The following is an 18,591-nucleotide window of genomic DNA, read 5'->3' as shown; positions in this document are numbered from 1 at the left end:
GAGAAAATTTACTGGCAAAATACTAACAGTTCATCTTCTCAGAAGCTTGGCATTATTAGAGAAGAAGGTTTTGCTGGTTTAAAAAAGCCACCAAATGGATAAAAAACAAGAAGAAACACTGTCAAAGCCTAATTCCCTCCCAAGATAATCAGACTTGTTATTTGAACCAATGTCGTTCTTCCCAGAAGTTGTATAATGGTGCAACAGGGGTGTATTGTTAAGTGTCCCTTCACTGAAAGGAGGAAATCACAATTCTCTTGTTCCCCAGTTTCCATCCCTGAATTTCACTGTTTTTCTTGATACTCCCCTCTTACAATCATGGCAGTGACAAAGAGTAAGGCCCATGTATGTAAGCCCTGTCCCAACCTCTTGGTAAGTCAGAACAACTTGGGAAGGCTGCCTGCCTTAAGGTGAAGCACTGCACAGTTTATGGGGGCTGATTCTGTTCCCACAAAAGTCTAAGGGAGTTTAAGCCTATGAACAGGAAACTTCTCTCAGTTGTGGCTGTCTTCAGATCCTGTAGCTGTGCAGCTCCCTTGGCTATTCTGTCTATTGCTCCAGAAGGGGAAATTCTCCTGTCCTGTAGCACACACCCAGACAACTACAGGGGTCTGATCCCATCAAATTGTACAATCTTGTAAGAATGATCCAGTTTTGGGTACTGACTAATTTGCAGACCTAAACTCGCTTTTGCAGGGCTGGGGTTGTGTGTGTGTTGGTGTTTTCTTGACTTCCACCTTAGGAGTAGTCAGAAGAAAGGTATGAACTCTGAGTGAGACAGGAGCACGACTTAGATACGAGGAACAAAATACATCAGCGCTCTTACAGCTGGGCAACCCCATGTCAGTCAGTCAGGAAAATTGCTGGTTACCAGCTAAAAAGTATTACAAGCCTCTTTCTGCCAGTAAGATTGGGAGCACAATTGGCAGGTGGAGCAAGTGGTGTTTACTTAAAAATCTCTGTTCTCTAGCACTGCCTCAAGCCACTACTCTGAGCATATTGATAGATGTCACACACAAAAGGCCATCTCCTTCAGACAGGACAAAGAAATGGAGAATGAACCATGGGAGGATGGTTTCTGTTGCACCAAACTAAGGTATTTGGTTTAAAGACTTCTGTTCAATTATCTTAACCAGTGAGGCTTTTACTGTTGGCATTCCTATGTTGGTTTCGCAGAAAAGGCACCTCTTCGTCTTTCACAGAAAGAAAAGACAAAAGCAGCTTTGCTCATAGAATGTCTCCTGGAATGGCTGAATCACATTTCAGGAATATTAAATCATTCTGTGTTTCCATCATAAGCCTTAGGATTTCTAAATTTACAGAGTTTAGAATTTAGATCACAAACTAGCCTCTAAACAGTGATTTGATGAAGTGTAGAAACCCTGTGGAAGGCTGTGTTTTTCTTAAAATATGACAGAAGGAGTATTCATTTTGAGTACAAAACTATCTTGTTAAAAAAAAATCATGATTTTGTAGAGATTTTTTTCGGAAGTAAAATTCATGAGGAAGTGTCAAAGTCTTTAAAAACATGTTTAAATCTCAGATCAACGTTTTTCTATTTGTATTTTGTTGCTGCAAACGTGACACACATGGCAAATAATTCCATTAAATGAAAAGTTGCCTAGACTAAAATGATCTTCATATCAAGCTGAAGTTTATTATTGTATTTGAAGAGATGTAGGAAAATTTAAAATTCAGATTTAGTTAAGCTAGGAAAGTATGACTTTTCAAGGCTTGAGAAAACTAAAGAAACAGCAAGTCTTCTATTTCTACAGCTGAAATGTCAAAACAAACCTATAAAAGAAAGTATCAGGAAAAGATTTCTTGGGTAATATACACCAGTAAAGTGAAGTCTGTCCATAAATAAGTTCATAAAACTGTGCCTGCAGCCTGTGACATCAGCATGCTGGTGTGGCCTTTAATATTAACAACCATGTACAGAAGCAAGACTTATGTGGTGTGTGTTTGCCACTGATTTTGTAAGTGCTTCTGCACAGGAAAACCATATTTGTAAAGTAAGTGAAAAGGTTAATTGCTGCTCATTCATGTCTCTTCAAGATGTCCTTCTATGGAGAAAGACTGGGAAAAAAATTTAAAAACCTTAAAAATGAAAAAAACTAAAATGTCACAAATACATTACAGTCTGAAATATATATCACAGAAATAATTTTCAGGTTCTCTTCTTGCATTGCCTGCATATCCACAACGTCCATAAAACAACTAAATAATGATTTATGCATAGGAACTTCCTTGGCAGTAATTGTTATGCAAAGAAAAACTTATTTACTGATTGCAGACACCTATACAATAATATATGGATTTTTTATTGCATGAACCAATCAATCAGTGTGAAGCGCAGATGGTGAATGGTGAAAAGAGAAAACACAATGTTCATTTTCCTTTATTTCTAAAGAAAATATGTAAGCTATATTGTTGGCACTGAGAAGTGGGTCTCTGCTCTGAAATGTAGAGCAAAATAATGCAGCTTGACCTAGAAATGGTATCGTTTCTGTGGCTACAGAGGTAAAATCATACTGCAAACAAACAACAAAATATAAATTACTACGATACATATGAACTTAGCTCATGCATTTGTGTTTAGAATCACAGAGAATTCAAGAAATGCCAACAAATTAATTCTGAAAATCAGATCAGCAACAACAAAGAAAGACCCTAAATGTGTAGCACTATTTCAGTGCTCAAAAGCTGAACTTCATCCATGGGAACCACAGTGAACTTGTGAAGACTGAATACCACATCAGTATTCCCAGCACCAGTCCAGGAACTTCACAACTCTTCTATTGTTTTATTTATGAATATTGCAGTTCAAGCTTGCTCAAGTTCCACAAGCACTCCATGGCAATCTTTAGGGTGAAGAAAAATCACAGGTTTGCCATGTGCACCTATTTTTGGCTCTTCACTCAATATTCGTATCTTTTTTTTCTTCAGTTCTGTCATAGCCGCTTTTATGTCATCGACCTTATCAAAAAGATACAGTTCACACAAATTAACATATTGCACTCTATTATTCAGATTTTATATTTAGGAGCAATAATATAATTCCTTACTGAAATGTTATTTCTAATAGAATTCTGAAAATAAAATAAGTTATAAACAATTTAAAAACATCTAGTCTTAAAAACAAAAATACTACAGAAGTTTATATTTTTTATTTGAAGATTTTATAAAATACCATTTAAACAGACTGTGCTATATTTAAGAAATTAATAAACAAAAATCACTCATGTACAAAGCCCATTGGGGGTTTTTTTGTTACTTTATAAGAACTCCATAAATAATCTAAATTCTGTATTACTTTTACTAGGAAGATTATATTGCTTTCCAGCTCTCAATAACTAAAGAAAAATGCCTCTCTTTATAAGTGATGACAGAGCACTGAGTCATTAAAGGCTGGTGAAAAGGGAGGGCAGTGGGCAGAAGGTAAAAGTCCTTTTGAGATTTATGTGTTCTCCTTCTGAGTAGGTTAAGGTTTATAAAGTTTCCTACGGAAAAAAGCTTGGAATAATCAGAAATATATCCAGACGTGGTCTTCCTACTGGACTTAGCTACAATAATAGTCATTAATACAATATTTCAGTACAGTTTCTTACAGAAATATGTAATTAACAAAATCATGTCTATACTGTATGCTGTGATCTGAAGTTCTGATGTCATGTCATCCAATAAAATTTGAATTTTCCTAAAACTTAAATGCATTCATTTTTTGAAGTAATAATAGTAACACTAGGTTTAGAAAATTCAATAGTCAGTAATCAATAAAGACCTAGAATTAAAATAATATCATTGCTATTTTTCAAGACTGAGGTGTATGGACATAATTTGGTGAATAAATTCTCCCAATGCCATTGTAGAAAAGAAGGAAATTCCTAGCTTTAATTCAGAGGAACAGACATCACCTAATTCCTACCCATTTGCAGCACTTTTGTTCATGAATATTCCAAACTCACTACAGTTCTTCCTACGTACAACTACCAGTCTGCAAAACAAAAAAGGAACGACTGTCAAATTATCTAAACTAGAAGGGGCACATGTGACATGTGCCAGGGCCCCTCCAGATTCCTTCCCTGAGCAGAAAAGCCACAGCAGCTGCTGCTCGTGTCCTGCAGAGATGGCCTGAAGAGGAGCCGAGCCCGGGCTCAGCTGGAATGAATTCCTGCATCCCCAGGGATGAGTGACAGCAAACACTGGAAAGCCTTTGGGCGCATCCATGTCAGGAGAGGACCAGGCTCTGATTGCTCTCTGACTCTACTGTGTCCAGCATGGTTTTCACTGCAGCTATTCAATTGTAACTGGTCAGGAATAATTTCATTTCTTCTTAAAATACTTACCTTTTTTGAAACAAGTTGCCTATCAAAACGTCTGTCTAAATTTTCCTTTGTATAAGAGAGATGAAATATGACAGCCTTGACACAGATCAAACCCATTAAAATACGCATACTTGAATGTATTTATCTTATTACATGAAATATTATGGTAAAATACCTCAATGCAGATGTGATGCATTCCTCCAGTCTTGTTTTTTTGCAGGAAGCTTGCAATGGGACTTTTCTCTCCTAAAGGATGCAGAAGTTCCAGCTTGGTATTTCCCAGCTCCACAAAAACAGTGTAGACACCATGTTCAGGAAGAGCAACAGTCTCACTCACCTGGGCTCCCAACACATCTTTATACAAGGACTGAGCTTTCTCCAAATCAGGCACTGCAATTGCCACGTGATTAAGTCTGCCCAGTTTCCACAAACAGCTTGGAATATTACTTGAAAAGGACTTTGTTGATGATAGAGTTCGTACTGTGGGAGATGAAGTCTGCAATCTGCTAAGAAGCCCTGAAAAAAAAGTGAACAGCACTGAGACGATGCTTTTGAGAAAGTCTCAATGCCTGCTCTTTCCCCTATAAAGGCCTGCACAGCTGCCAAGTCCTTGGCACACCCTTGTGCAATGCTCAGGGCAGACTGAGAGCAAAGAAAGTTACCCTGTTTTCAGACTAAGTAAATATTCAGAACTATTAAAAAAATAAGAAATTAAAACCCAAAGCAGACTCAAATTTGGTGTAAATGCTTACATATGACTGCTGAGAAGAGGAAAACATGACCCAACTGTATAATGTGTTTAAAAGTGACTTTCGATATTTTCAGAGCTTTTTACAAAATAGAGAAAGAAATAAGGATATGCCTATACATCTCAAAATTATAGCAAACAAACAAAAAGATCAGGAAGAAAATGAAAGATAAAATGAAGGTGCGTACAAATTAATTACATTAAAAATTATTCTGTCAGTACTAGAATCTAGAGGGGTTGCGGGTGGGGAGAAATTGTCATAGTGTCAGTTGTTTCTAGAACCAAAATTAGAATTAGATTAAAGGATATATTCATAAAAGCCACATTTTAATTCCATGCCAGTTTGCTTTAGGCCAAGTCAGAGCTCCCAGTGCCTCAAGGCCAAGCTAGAGGCATCTTAGCGTTTTGGGAGCCTTTGAGGCATTCTTTGCTTTAAAGTCACAAATGTGCTATTTTGCTAAGAGATTGTGCCAATAATGCACTGAGATTTCGGATACTTTGCAACACACTGAGGATAGATAGCCTGGCTGGGCTCTTGGTATTCTGTAAGGTCAGTAATAGCTGTAATTAATTAAATCAGCTTTACTTCACTGTATGGAACTGAGAACTACCATTCCACAGCAATTCAAGATTCTACAGCTACCAGTTAATTTTTCTTCAAAAGGATAACTGATAAATCCTTAAACCTAAGCCTTTCTGAGCATGGTGCTGTGATGGAGGAAGAAATGTCTGCATGTACTTGACTTTAGAATGACAACATGCAATGTGCATATTAGCAAGGACTTAGTATCACAAAAGTAAGTCTATTCACAATCTTTTGATGATATTAAATCAACATCCTACAACAAATATTTCCAGAAACTTGTCCAGTGCTGCGAGTAAGTGCCCTGCAGTATTTCTTGCCAGGCTTTCACACAGTCCATCCTGTTGTGTCCTCCATCACAGCCAGAAGTTCTGGACGATTCTTTCACTTGTTACTTTTAATCTATTATACTGGTACAGGACACCAACTGCTTTTTAACTTTTTACATGTTAGAAAAATCCCCTAGAAACTTCCACACAAAGAAAAATCCTTGTTTTTCAAACGTCTGTGCAGAAAGTATTTTGTAGAAACACTTGCCGTATCAGTGCAGCTATATCAGGGTGAACCAAGTAATTCTGTGAGGGAGCAGCACTGTGCAATGCCTAAAATGCATGAGGTACAAACATGCAGGAACTAGATGGCATGATTAAAGGCATTAAAGGTAATTAACTAGTACAGGGTTTGACAGTTAACCAGAGTAAATAAATGTGTTACAAAAAGTAACAACCCCCCCAACATCTGTTATAGTCTTTCCTGCCCACCTAAGCTTGAAGTAGCTCTGTTTTGTACTGTAATTTCTTAAGACATTATTCAATTCTTGCTGAAGCAAGAGATATTTTTCCTCTTGGAGGAAGGCAGTATTCTCTAAATAAGAAAAATCCTTTGAAAGAGAAGGATCCCTTACTATATAATTTATTATGTTTTCCAGAGCCTTTTTACTCTTTTATTCTTTCTTCCAAATAGTAACGGGCTGTGGTTCAATAGAAATACTACTAATGTAGATCTTTTTTCAAGCAGTCTTTACTAATGGAAAGGCAAGGATTTTCCCATTCTTTTATATCTGACATCTATAATTCTTGCTGCACTTCACACAGGGCATATGACTATATAGCTATTATAATTTAATTTGTATTTTTTCTATTTCAAGTAAATTGACAAAGACAGACTGTTTGTTACTCAGCTATTTGTGAAGCACTAGAAATAATAATAGAAAACTTTCCTTATTCTGGATTCTGCTCCAGAAATATTTGATTTCTTGTGGTGTTTCCTGGGAAGACAATAGACTGAAAAAGTGACTTATATTCCTATGATTCCTGTAAAGTCAAAGATACTTAAATGCTCCCTCATATAAGTCTTGTGAATTTATCCTAGCTCTAGCCAAATGCATACAGAGCATTAATTTTAAATCCATAATTGAATCGACTGAGATTAAACAAAAAGCATTTGTGTTTTTCTTGCATTATCTAGATTAGTAACTATATAGATTACTTAAAATTCTAATCTTCTTCTAACCCAATAATCAAAAATGGCCCTGCAGTGAAAAAGAAAGCTTTTCAGCAAACTTTAGATTAAAACCCCATCACTTCATGTTTCCAGGAAAGAAACACTTGTATTTATATATACATCACAAAACTAGATCTATAGTATATAACCTTCCTCAGCTCCATTTGAAGAGTATTTTCAAATTGATCTATCTGGGGGCATTCTATTGATGGTTGACTGATCTACAACTAGTATGCACATCAGAGATTAAATATACAGTTGTGCTATGTAAGGGTTACATTCTTTAACCGAGCAGATTATGAAGTAACAAGTTTGAAGTACCCCATAAACTGAGATCCTCATCCTTCAAATGTTTATTCATAGGTTTGTTTGTTGTTTCTTATGTGCAGCAGTGTTCACTGACTTAATCAAGGAAACCAAGGAATCAAACACAAGCCAAAACCAACTGAACTCAGTCATGTTCTCTGTGGGAAGGTTTTACAAGAGTGGGTTGCAATAAGAACCTTGTCACTGGGCACTGCTCTATTGTCACTCATACCAGGTGGAGACAAATTCCCAAAGCATGGAGAGGATGATGTTACCACAGGGACTCTGGCATACGGGGGCTGTGTGTTCACTCTCTGGACCAAATGGAGAAAGGGCATAGTGTGGTCTTTCTAAATTCCAGCAATTTCTAGGCGGTGTGAGATTCTTGGGAACTCTGGAAGCCAACTGGGCTCACAGTGCTGCTCTGCTCTGTGCTGGACGGGGTTTTTGGGAATCAGATGGGCTCCACAGCTCATGGAAACTGAGTCTGTGCTGCAGCTCTGGTTCCCTCCATCAAAGTGCAGCCACACAAAGGTGTTTTCATTCCCAGTACCCTACTGATCCATCACGGACACCTTTGAGCCTCTCCTCCACTTTTCTCCTGGTCTGTGGCTACCAAGATGGTAGAAAATGGTGTGGTTTAGGTATTAATCTACCCTAACAGAGTGAGCAATACAGGTTATTATCATGAACGGGAAATTATTTTGAATTTGACCTCCAAATCACACCTCAAAAAAGACAAGCTCCTCCTTGCGCCTTAAGTCTGGAATTTGCTCTGTAACTTTACCCTATGCCAGCTAATGTCAGATGTTCATGTGCCCGTCAGTTGGGTTCGGGAGACCTTGTTTTTATTTACAGAAGCGGTAATTTCCTTCGGCCTGCGAGACTCTCACGGGGAGATCCGCCAGGCCGAGACCCGCGGCCGCGCCGTGCCGGCCCCGCCGCCGCCCGCGTTACCGCCGCCCTTCCCTCCGCCCTTCCCTCCGTCCTCTCGCCGCCGCCCCGCGTCACCGCCCGCGCTGCCGCCCCGCGTTACCGGCAGCTCCGCGCCACAGCACCGCCGCCATCTCACCGCCCGATCGGCCGCGGGGCAGCGCCGCCCTCCCCGGCACCGCTCCGGCGGGCCCGGCGCCAGCGCGGCGTGTCACGGCCGGGGGCCGTGCCCGCCAGCACAGCGCGATTGGAGCTGCAGCCCTCCCGGGGCCGTGCCCGCCCGGGGCCGTGCCCTCCCGGGGACCGTGCCCTCCCACGGGCCGTGCCCGCCAGCACAGCGCGCCATTGGAGCTGCAGCCCTCCCGGGGCCGTGCCCTCCCACGGGCCGTGCCCTCCCACGGGCCGTGCCCTCCCACGGCTGTGCCCTCCCACGGCTGTGCCCTCCCGGGGCTGTGCCCTCCCGGGGACCGTGCCCTCCCGGGGACCGTGCTCTCCCGGGGACCGTGCCCTCCCGGGGCTGTGCCCTCCCGGGGACCGTGCCCTCCCGGGGCTGTGCCCTCCCACGGCTGTGCCCTCCCACGGCTGTGCCCTCCCGGGGGCCGTGCCCTCCCGGGGACCGTGCTCTCCCGGGGGCCGTGCCCTCCCACGGCTGTGCCCTCCCGGGGACCGTGCCCTCCCGGGGACCGTGCCCTCCCGGGGACCGTGCCCTCCCGGGGACCGTGCCCTCCCACGGGCCGTGCCCTCCCGGGGGCCGTGCCCTACCACGGCTGTGCCCTCCCGGGGCCGTGCCCTCCCACGGCTGTGCCCTCCCGGGGACCGTGCCCTCCCGGGGACCGTGCTCTCCCGGGGGCCGTGCCCTACCACGGCTGTGCCCTCCCGGGGCCGTGCCCTCCCACGGCCGTGCCCTCCCGGGGCCGTGCTCTCCCGGGGCCGTGCTCTCCCACGGCCGTGCCCTCCCGGGGGCCGTGCTCTCCCGGGGACCGTGCTCTCCCGGGGACCGTGCCCTCCCGGGGACCGTGCCCAACAGATCTGAGGCAGAAAGCCCGAAAGGGAGCTGCGGGCATTTGCCGAGGATGTTTTATGAGCAAATCCCACAGAATCTGTTAGGTTGGAAAAGACCTCCGAGATCATCCAGTCCAAACTAAGACTGAACACGACCTTGTCAACTACGGTTGAGAGCTCTAAGAGCTCTAAGTGCCACATCTAGACTTCCCTTAAACACCTCCCGGAACAGTAACTGCACCACGTCCCTAGGCAGCCCATTTAAGTATCTAATCACCCCTTCCATAAAGAAATTTCTGCTGTCCAACCTAAATGTCCCCTGGTGGAGCTTGAGGCCATGTCGTGTGGCTGTTCCCTGGGAGGAGAGACCAGCCCTCATCTGGCTACACTCTCCTGGGTGTAGGGAGTTTTAGAGGGCAATAAAGTCACCCCAGGCCTCCTTCTCTCCAGGCTGAAGCCCCCCAGCTCCCTCAGCCGCTCCTCATCCCACTTGTGCTCCAGTTACTTTTCCAGTTCTGTTGCTATTCTCTGGACTTGCTCCAGCATCTCAATGAACTGAGGGCCCAAAACTGCCCCAGAACTCAAGGTGTGGCCTTACAAGGCAGAATACAGGGCAAGAATCCCTTCCCTGGTCCTGCTGGCCATTCTGTTCCTGATACAGGCCAGGATGCCATGAAGCATTGTGCCACAGAGACTCAGGACAGCAAGCAGCCTGTCTGCTGATGCTGCATTCTTCTTGTGTCAGGCATAGCACACTGCGAGTTGCTGAGATATAGCCTAAATAGATAAACAGCTTGTGCCACTTCAAATCTGATTACATGTCATTAGTTTAAAGTGCAGATTAAAATCAGTGGTCAAAACGGGTATTTGAAAGTCCCAATATATGACACTTTCAATTTCCAGCCCAGGCTGTGTGTCAGATGTGTTTCTGCTGTTCAGAGAATTGCAGGCACAGGTCACAGCACAGCTCTGCCGGCTGGGCCCTGCTCCACGCCAAGGTTTTTGGAATGTGCAAAGGGACAGTGAGGGGACACAGAAGTGGCATCGCAGGGCATTCTTTTCTCTGCACTGGAAAGACTTCATTTTTTGGTAGGAAGGAAACGAAAGCAGCAGAGGCAGGATCAGTATTGAAGTTAAAAGGTTAGTCACGGTTTTGTATCAAGTTGCTAAACGGCTGTGTGGGTGGCTGGAAATGCAAGGGTCTGTGGGTGTAGGGCCTAATTTGGCTTCATAAAATAAACTTTAAGGAAACTACGTTATGTAAGAGGGGAGTTGAAGAGCAATGGACAGTGCTGTGCTGATGGTGAAGGGGTGTGTGCACGCCTCGTTAGTCTGAACTTGCAGACATCAGGTAAGATCGGGTGTTTTGCCCACAGAATCAGCTGGAAATGTGCGGTTCCAAAATAGCCCTTGTATCTAGGTCAGAGACTCAAAACTGTGAAGCACGATGACTGCAGCTTCACTACATTTCGAGCAGGTTTCCCGGTGCTGGTGCACATCCCAGGCTACAGCAACACCGCGCCCTTGCCAGGGCGGGAAGCAGCAGCCATCGGGCATGACTGCCATATCCTGCTTGGGGTTCTAGGAAAAGGAGGCTTCTAACAGAGGGCTGGGCCGGGAGGTGGGGATGCTTTGGTTCAGGAGGCGGGAACGCCACGGCTCGGACAGCGGGGCGGGGCAGAGCTCCGCGGGCGGAACCAGTGTGTGCGGAACCTTGGCGGCGGGCGCGGGAGCGGCCCGGGCCGAGCGTTGCGCCGCGCGGCGGAGGCGGTGCCGGTCCCACGTGTGCGCGGGGCCATGGCGGCGGTGCCGGGCATCCCGGGCATCCCGGGGATCCCGGGGATCCAGGGCATCCCGGGCATCCCGGGGATCCCGGGCATCCCGGGGATCCAGGGGATCCAGGGCATCCAGACCTGCCTCAGGGTGGCGGGAGCCGCCGCGGCGCGCCCCGAGTGCTTCCTCAGGTACCGCGGGGCGGCGGGGGCACGCATGGGTAGCCCAGAGAAAAACCTGGAGGACACTACCCGGGGGTAAAAGTTGAGGAGTGAGGCGGTGGAGAAGGGCAGTTACCTCTGAAACCCGGGCTCCGGCTCTCGGACGATTGAGGTGTTTAGCGCTGAACTCTTTACTTCCCCAAAATGTCTGGAGTGCTTAAATAAGATCATATTGTAAGATGAAGCTATAGAAAGCTGGAATTTTCTGTCCAGCCGCTGCTTCGTACACGGAGTGTAAGAAAGCTGAAAGGATTAAGAATATTTTTTTTTCTGTGAATGTGTAGTAGCAGTACTCCAAGAGATGAGTGGAAAGTTAAGGCACAGCAGTAACTATTGAAATGAGCTGTTCTGTAGCACCAGAGTACCAAAGCAGATAGCACAGGAGCAGCAGTGTGACCGTGATTGACTTGATGGAAAGTGCTGAGCTCTTGTATTTTCTGCTCTTAGTGTGCAGGATGGACTGGCTGCCGACTTCAGAGCCATGACAAAGACTCTCTACGATTTGAATAAAGGAAGTAACATAGTTCGTGGGGGCCCTCTAAAAGAGCTGGTGATAGACAATTTTGATGAGGAACAGATTTGGCAGCAACTAGAGCTCCAGAACAATGCAGTTCTCGATTTCTTCAAGAAATCCATTGCAAGGGATGCCAAGGATGAAGATCTTTGCCTTCTCTCAGACCAGGAAGAGGATGGCTCTGATGCAGAGATCAGCAGTGATAAGGAGTTGGAAGACAATGTAATGGAAGTGGAAACTGAACAGATGAATGCTTATACAAAAGATAAAGATAAAACTAAAGCTAAAGAAAAGCAAAGTAAACTCAGAGAAAGCATAAAGCAGAAATACAGTGATGAGGATTCTGATATTGACTTTGATATTGAAGCACTGGAGCAACAAGCTAAAACAGCCAAGGAAACCACACTGAGGAAAAAGGGAAGAAAATCTGTAGTGGATGACAAGTTTTTCAAGCTGGCTGAGATGGAAGCTTTTTTAGAACATGCAGAGAAGGAACACAAGGAAGAAGAAGAAGAGGAAGAAGAAATTAATTATTTTGAAGACATTATCTCAGATGATGAGGAAGATTCTGAAGAAGCTGAAGTCAAAGTAAGAATATCAGTAAAGCAATTTTGTGATACCTCTTTTCCTTTAAATCAAAATCTGATGTCTGTTAGGATGACCGTAGTGTTTAACTCTCACTAGCAAGAAATATACCCAGGGAATTACTGTGCATTCCAACAAGTATTTGGCAAAATCTAGAGCTCCTTGACTCCTGTATGTGTAACTGTAGAGAACTGTAAATACCAGGAAAAGAAATCAGTTTTACTATGACACCCTGCCACAGGTTAATGCATCACTAACCTGAATTACTGTTACACAAGTAGTGCTGTTGCCCAGGCACTAAAGACTTTAAAAGTCAGGATACCTTTTGATTTCTGTCAGTCTTAACAGTTTTGGTTTGATGTTTGTTTTTTTCTTTCCCTCTCACCTTTTTAGCCAATTAAAAGTTCTAGAGATATGACATACAAAGATTTCTTTGATCCAGTTGATGATGATGATGGTGGTGATGATGATTTAGCTGCTAATGATGCTGAAGAGGATCAGGAAGAGGAAGCAGACAGTGCTATTGAAGAGCAAAATGAAGAAAGTATGTCTGAGTAAGTAAAATGCAGGTAAAATCATCTTACACTAAAGTAAAGCAGAAAACGCTGAGAATGCTCACTCAGGTCATAGTTTGCCATTCTCAGTTAACTGTTGTATGTTCATGGTTCATGTTGTCATCTTATGTAAAATCAGCTTATTTAATTTTAAAAAATATTTTCCTTTAATCTTTATTGAATAAAGCGTTTAAGAGTTGTTCAAAGATATTTTTATTATCCAGAAGTTTCCCTAGTGTCCTCTGCCTTTAGGGAGGTCTTTGAGACCTGTTGTAAACTGTAAGTTAGTTGTAACAGGTAAACATCTAAGGGCTGAACTATCTTCATGTAAAAAATTATAAAGGCTTCTCAACTTTTATTTTATATTAAATATTATTGTTACAGGTTTGAGGATATGGATGAAATGGTGGAACACATGAGAAGTAAAGAAGCTTCTAAAAAAGTAACTTTTAGTTTGCCAGATGACAGTGAAACAGAAGATGCAACTGCAGTGCAATTAGAGAAGGGCATCAGTCCCAGTGAAATAAAGTCATCATTTGAGAAGAGACAGGAAAAGGTAATTTTGGTTTGGGTTTTTTTGGTTTTGTTCATATTTGGCTAATACTTCAAAACAGTGGCAAATATTTATTTTTTTTACTGGTTATGTCATTTGTTCAGAGTCCAGCAAATACAAAGAAAGTATTTAAAATTTAGGGAAATCATGTGGTTTATCTATGTAGATACATCTGCAATCATATATTCCCTCACATATCTGAAATAAATATTAATTTCCTGCTGTGAGTTTACGAGCGGGCTCTGTTTTAAACTCCCTAGAAATTGTGTTTTTCAGATGAGCAAAAAAATAAAAAGCTTGGAAGATGCCTTGTTAGAGGAGAAGCCTTGGCAGCTTAAAGGAGAAGTGAGTGGGCAGAAGCGGCCTGAGAACAGCCTTTTGGAGGAGACGGTGCTGTTTGACCACGCAGTGCGAATGGGTGAGGACAGGGACACGGCTTTGCTCCCAGCGCCGCAGAACACGGGGGGTGTTCTGCCCTTTGGCCTTGCTGAAAACATCTGTGACCTAAGAGCAGGGTAACAGGACACCAGGTTAAACTTCTTGGTGTGATTTTGAGGTTGTGCATTTTCACCAAGGAAACTACAGAAATTATATAATTTTTGTTGGTTTTTAATTTACCTGGAAGTTCATAACTTTGGTAGCAGACGTGGTAATTTATCAGACTTACATAAGATGATGTACTTTTACTTATATTTACTTACTTCATCTTCAATTGCTACATTTTTATGAAGGCTTGACTTCATTTTTCTGTACTTTATTCTATTTAGAACAAGAACTATTTCTTGCTGGAGAAACATTAATCTTAACATTCTTGGCTTTTTCCTTTCAGCACCTGTGATCACAGAAGAAACTACTTTTCAGCTTGAAGATATCATTAAACAGAGAATATTGGATGAGGTTAATATTACCTGTTCCTCTTTATGTTGTTTATAGACTTGATTCACAGGGCACATTCCATGGATGAGTTTGAAGCATTTCCAGTGTTAGGTGTAGAATTACCTTAATTTCTGCAGCTGGTTGTTGTATTATTTTGCCTTGATGAATGTGTCTTTAGATTTCTAAGGAGTCCTATTTTTATATCTCTGTTACATGCCAAGTTTTGGTGCACCTCAAAACATGAGTGTGTGTAGATAAAATTCTAAGGAGTTTATTTGGAATATAAAGCCAGCCTGTAGGTGTTGGCTGTTACCATAACTAGTGCTCTGAGTGTTCTGAACACTGACCAAAACTTAACTGTTTGCTTCATTTTGCTTCAAAGCCTCTGATAGAAAATCTCACAGCTTGATCGGCCTTACTGTTCACTGAATTTAAAAAGATGGGGAAGAGTTTGTTACTTGTTATAGTTTTTGCCTTAATTCACTAAAACCAAGGACACAGGCAGAGCTATAACTTTTATTACTTTTGTTTTCTTTTAAACAAAAGTGCGAAACTTGATGAGTCCTGGGAAGCTACGTGCATAAACTAGTTCATGTGCCAGATAAATAACTGAAAAATGTTCTAAGTAAGATGTAGCTGGTAATTGACTGTAGTTGCATTTGGTCATCGCTTTCTGACATTCGCAGGCATGGGATGATGTAGTGCCAAAGGAAAAACCCAAGGAGGAAGCTTTTGAGTACAAGAAGCGCATCAGTTTGGATCATGAGAAGAGTAAGCTGAGTCTCGCTGAAATCTATGAGCAGGAATACATGAAACTTCACCAGGTAACATAAACTATGCTTTCCTTTGAGTTTGAAGTTCACACCATGTACTCTTGTGTGTTCCTTTATACATTTCCAGGGTGGAAGTAATTTAGTCTTTCTCTGAGTGTTCAGCAGTGAAAGGGCTCTGAATTGTAAGTTGTGTTGTTACCAGTCTTGTTAAAATAGCCTATGTTACAGTTATATTGCATTTGTAATGCAGCAAAAGACTGAAGAGGAAGAAAATCCTGAACACAAAGAAATTCAGCAAATGATGGACTCACTTTTCCAGAAGCTGGATGCACTTTGTAATTTCCACTTCACACCCAAACCAGTAAGTGCATAAGTTTCATAAAGTTGGGGGCTTTCTCCCTTTTTTGTTAACTGGATACTTAAAAATATATTTCAGAAATAGAAAGCAAAGTAAACATTGGTGTTTACCCAGCTCATTCTTATTTCATATTAAATGCACTACGATTGCCTCTAAACAATCCCAAATCCTTGTGATCTTCAATTGCTGAGATGCTGTGCTCAGTCCTGAATGTCTCTCCTTATTTCTAGCCGGTGCCAGAAGTCAAAATCGTTTCAAACCTTCCAGCTATAAGTATGGAAGAAGTAGCACCAGTTGCTGTTAGTGATGCTGCTCTCTTAGCACCAGAGGAGATCAAGGTAAATATGAAATGACATAAGGATTGGGGGAGAACCTGTGTGGTTAGAGAAGGATGTATTGCCTGTCAGATCAGGGGGAATTCTGCCCTTCCAATCCTGGTGGTTCCTCACCTTGTGGACTTCTTTGCCTAGAATTTTAGCTTTGGTGGTTGTTGGGAGGTTTTGGGGGCTGAGGTGGCTTTTTTGGTTTGATTTTTTTTTTTGCTAACTGCGGAAAGAATAAATTTTATTTGGCTCCGGTAGGCCATGATATTATGCTTTGTTTTTGATCTTGACTGTTATGTGATGGTCATTGTTGTCCCAACATTTTTATGGGTATTGAGAGGGGGAAAGCTAAATGACACTAGAGCAGAATAATTAGCATGTCCTAGATCAGTTGTACAAATCTCATTTCCCAGCTTTTGTCAGTTTTTGGCCTTAGCCTTATCCTGAGCTGGCACTTGAAATAATGGAAATGCTGAGACAGATTCCAGTTCTGTGAAGTGAGTCTTGTTTTTTGCACTGCTATGAATCTATTTAGGAAAAGAACAAAGCTGGAGATGTAAAAACAGATGCAGAAAAGACTCCCACAGACAAAAAACGAGAACTAAGAAGGAAAAAGCTCCGTAAACGTATGAGGCGAAAGGAAAAGGAGAAACGTCAAAAGCTTCTTGAAAAGATGAAACCAGAACAAGGCACAAAACTTAGCAAAAAAGCTGCTGCAGCAAAATTAAAGAGGCTTACCAAAGAAGGCAAAGCATCTCTGCTCAAGGTAAGACTAAAACCCCAAGGACAGATAATGTTTTGCCAGAGAGGAAAGGGAACTTTACCGCAAAGAATTACAAGTATGAGGTTGGAAAAACATGAAAAAGTTGTATGATACAGTTACTCTATATAAAAGTATGTTCATCAGGCAGAACACCTCACCTCACCTTGTGTGAGGTGCTGCTTTTCTATTGATTTCAAAGTTCACTAGGTGATGTTCCTGCAAATACTGAGACATGTTCTTTGTTTTCTGCATTAAAGCCGCTCCCCTTCATCAAGTGAGACTACTTTAATGCACACTGAGGTTTCTATGTTCTGTATAAGCTTTGGATAATTAAAGTGTTTTGTAATACAATATTCCTGTTTAACTTTATCCTTATTGTGGAGCCTTTCCTATAATCTCATCAGATTGATACTGCTTTGCATGCTATAAAACAATAAACTTGTGTACCATTTATGATGCCTTTAAATGAAATTCTAAAAATCTCTGAAATTTTGAAGTATTAGAAACTAATAGGAAAAATAACGTCATTACTTCCAGATGTTTGTACTTACCTTTTCAGAAGGCAAGTAGAACACAAAATACAGATACCCAGTTGTAGTTCATGATGTGCAAGGATCTGTTCTTGATGCCTGCTCTTACCTATCATGCTAATTGCTACTTAGGAAGAGAATGTAATCTTTATTTCTTTAGATAGCAGGAGTGGAATAAAAATATGGTGAACAATATCCCTTGAAAATCAGTTACCAGATCTTTATAAGTCAAATTCCATTATGCCTGAGTAACTAGTAAGTAATATAATGGTTCTGTTTGTACGCTTCTTGGTTATAACAAATGTTTTGTCCAATGACAGGATGAAGGTAAAGACAAGGCCTTGAAATCGTCCCAGGCCTTCTTTTCTCAGCTACAAGATCAAGTGAGAATGCAAATCAAAGATGCCAGCAAATTAAAGAAGAAAGAGAAGAAGGAGAAAGCAATTTCTGTTCATAAGCTGAAGTTGTAATTTACCTTTTTTATATGTTGCATCTTGTATATATTAAAGTTTTTTTCCGAATTTGAGTAGTCTGTGTTGATCTTTAAAATACTTTGTGAACTTCTGAGGTGATGTTCAGACAGTTTTCTGTAGATTTTACTCTTATTCTCTACCACAGAACTCTGATTTATTTTAAAGAGAAAGGTTCTTGGTGTGGGAAGATCCGTAATGGTGTAAAATACTTGGCATGTGCTGTGACTGTACAGTGTCTTTAATCTATAGCCCAGAGCTTTGTATCTGCTGTTGTAATAGCTCTGGATCTATAGCAGGAGGAACAGCATTTATTGAAGAACTTAACATGTATCCAGGCATTTAACTTATAGAAATTGTATTTTGAAATTGTGATTGGCAAAGAGGGAGAACACAAAAGATTTTTAAGCCTGTGGTAACCCAGAGCTAGGAAATGGCATCTTTTACCTTAGACTGAGCCCAGGAGTGGTTTGGGTGGAAGGAGCCTCAGCGGGGTGAGCTGGTCCAGCCTCCCTGCTCAAGCAGGGTCACCCCAAAGCACATGGCACAGGATTGTTGGGGAATAGCTCCAGTGCCAGACACTCCACACACTCCAGCCTCTCTGGGCAGCCTGACCAGCGCTCAGTCACCTGCACAGGAGAGAAATTCCTCCTCGGGCTCAGTTCTGCCCTTAGCCTCGTGTCCCTTGCTGGGCAGCGCCGAGCAGAGCCCGCTGCCTCCTCTGGCACCGCTGACAGGCAGCGATGAGGTCCCTTCTCTTCACGCTTATTTTTACCAGTCAGAGGAATAACCTCCCATACCAGTACCGTTTTCAGAGTCCATACAAACAATAATTCTCAGGGTGAAAGAATTTCACTATTTGCTCTTTCCTTGGCTGACCGAAAACAAAAACCAA

The 18,591-nt window shown here is 42.3% G+C and overlaps 2 protein-coding genes across 6 annotated transcripts; one reads left to right on the top strand and one right to left on the bottom strand.

Moving 5' to 3' along the window:
* Nucleotides 1–536: 536 nt before the first annotated feature.
* Nucleotides 537–8,785, bottom strand: MCEE (methylmalonyl-CoA epimerase). Of its 4 annotated transcripts, XM_063412413.1 has the most exons (5): nucleotides 8,733–8,750; nucleotides 8,505–8,682; nucleotides 4,666–4,844; nucleotides 4,504–4,574; nucleotides 2,913–2,979 (listed from the first exon to the last, which is right to left on the bottom strand). In XM_063412413.1, exons 1-5 carry the CDS (start codon nucleotides 8,745–8,747, stop codon nucleotides 2,967–2,969), a joined length of 456 nt encoding a protein of 151 aa, XP_063268483.1. In that variant the 5' UTR covers nucleotides 8,748–8,750; the 3' UTR covers nucleotides 2,913–2,966. The 4 variants fall into 4 exon arrangements, with proteins under 4 accessions (XP_063268484.1, XP_063268482.1, XP_063268481.1 ...); XM_063412414.1 differs by having other exon boundaries at nucleotides 537–2,979; nucleotides 4,504–4,844; nucleotides 8,505–8,679; nucleotides 8,713–8,785; XM_063412412.1 differs by lacking the exon at nucleotides 4,504–4,574 and having other exon boundaries at nucleotides 537–2,979; nucleotides 8,733–8,749.
* Nucleotides 8,786–11,063: 2,278 nt separating this feature from the next.
* On the top strand, nucleotides 11,064–17,747 carry MPHOSPH10 (M-phase phosphoprotein 10). Of its 2 annotated transcripts, XM_063412843.1 has the most exons (12): nucleotides 11,064–11,235; nucleotides 11,281–11,367; nucleotides 11,845–12,499; nucleotides 12,890–13,050; nucleotides 13,435–13,606; nucleotides 13,880–14,021; nucleotides 14,433–14,500; nucleotides 15,166–15,303; nucleotides 15,503–15,613; nucleotides 15,841–15,948; nucleotides 16,469–16,699; nucleotides 17,547–17,747. In XM_063412843.1, the coding sequence occupies exons 1-12, from the start codon at nucleotides 11,201–11,203 to the stop codon at nucleotides 17,694–17,696; spliced, it is 2,058 nt and encodes a 685-aa protein (XP_063268913.1). In that variant the 5' UTR covers nucleotides 11,064–11,200; the 3' UTR covers nucleotides 17,697–17,747. The 2 variants fall into 2 exon arrangements, with proteins under 2 accessions (XP_063268913.1, XP_063268912.1); XM_063412842.1 differs by having other exon boundaries at nucleotides 11,064–11,367.
* Nucleotides 17,748–18,591: the final 844 nt, after the last annotated feature.

Source organism: Prinia subflava, chromosome 15 (assembly GCF_021018805.1).
Source record: "Prinia subflava isolate CZ2003 ecotype Zambia chromosome 15, Cam_Psub_1.2, whole genome shotgun sequence".
Taxonomy (NCBI): domain Eukaryota; kingdom Metazoa; phylum Chordata; class Aves; order Passeriformes; family Cisticolidae; genus Prinia; species Prinia subflava.
This window is presented reverse-complemented; position numbering and strand designations above follow the sequence as displayed.

What these genes read in the sequence shown, in the direction of transcription:
- MCEE (XM_063412414.1), bottom strand. Translation starts at nt 8,535, where the DNA reads ATGGCGGCGGTGCTGTGGCGCGGAGCTGCCG. An exon ending in GCTGTGGCGCGGAGCTGCCG is followed by an intron (nt 4,845 to 8,504) that starts GTAACGCGGGGC and finishes CTTTTTTTTCAG; the next exon opens with GGCTTCTTAGCAGATTGCAG. An exon ending in TGCATCACATCTGCATTGAG is followed by an intron (nt 2,980 to 4,503) that starts GTATTTTACCAT and finishes CTTTTTGATAAG; the next exon opens with GTCGATGACATAAAAGCGGC.
- MPHOSPH10 (XM_063412842.1), top strand. Translation starts at nt 11,201, where the DNA reads ATGGCGGCGGTGCCGGGCATCCCGGGCATCCCGGGGATCCCGGGGATC. An exon ending in CGCCCCGAGTGCTTCCTCAG is followed by an intron (nt 11,368 to 11,844) that starts GTACCGCGGGGC and finishes TTCTGCTCTTAG; the next exon opens with TGTGCAGGATGGACTGGCTG. An exon ending in TTGAGAAGAGACAGGAAAAG is followed by an intron (nt 13,607 to 13,879) that starts GTAATTTTGGTT and finishes TGTGTTTTTCAG; the next exon opens with ATGAGCAAAAAAATAAAAAG.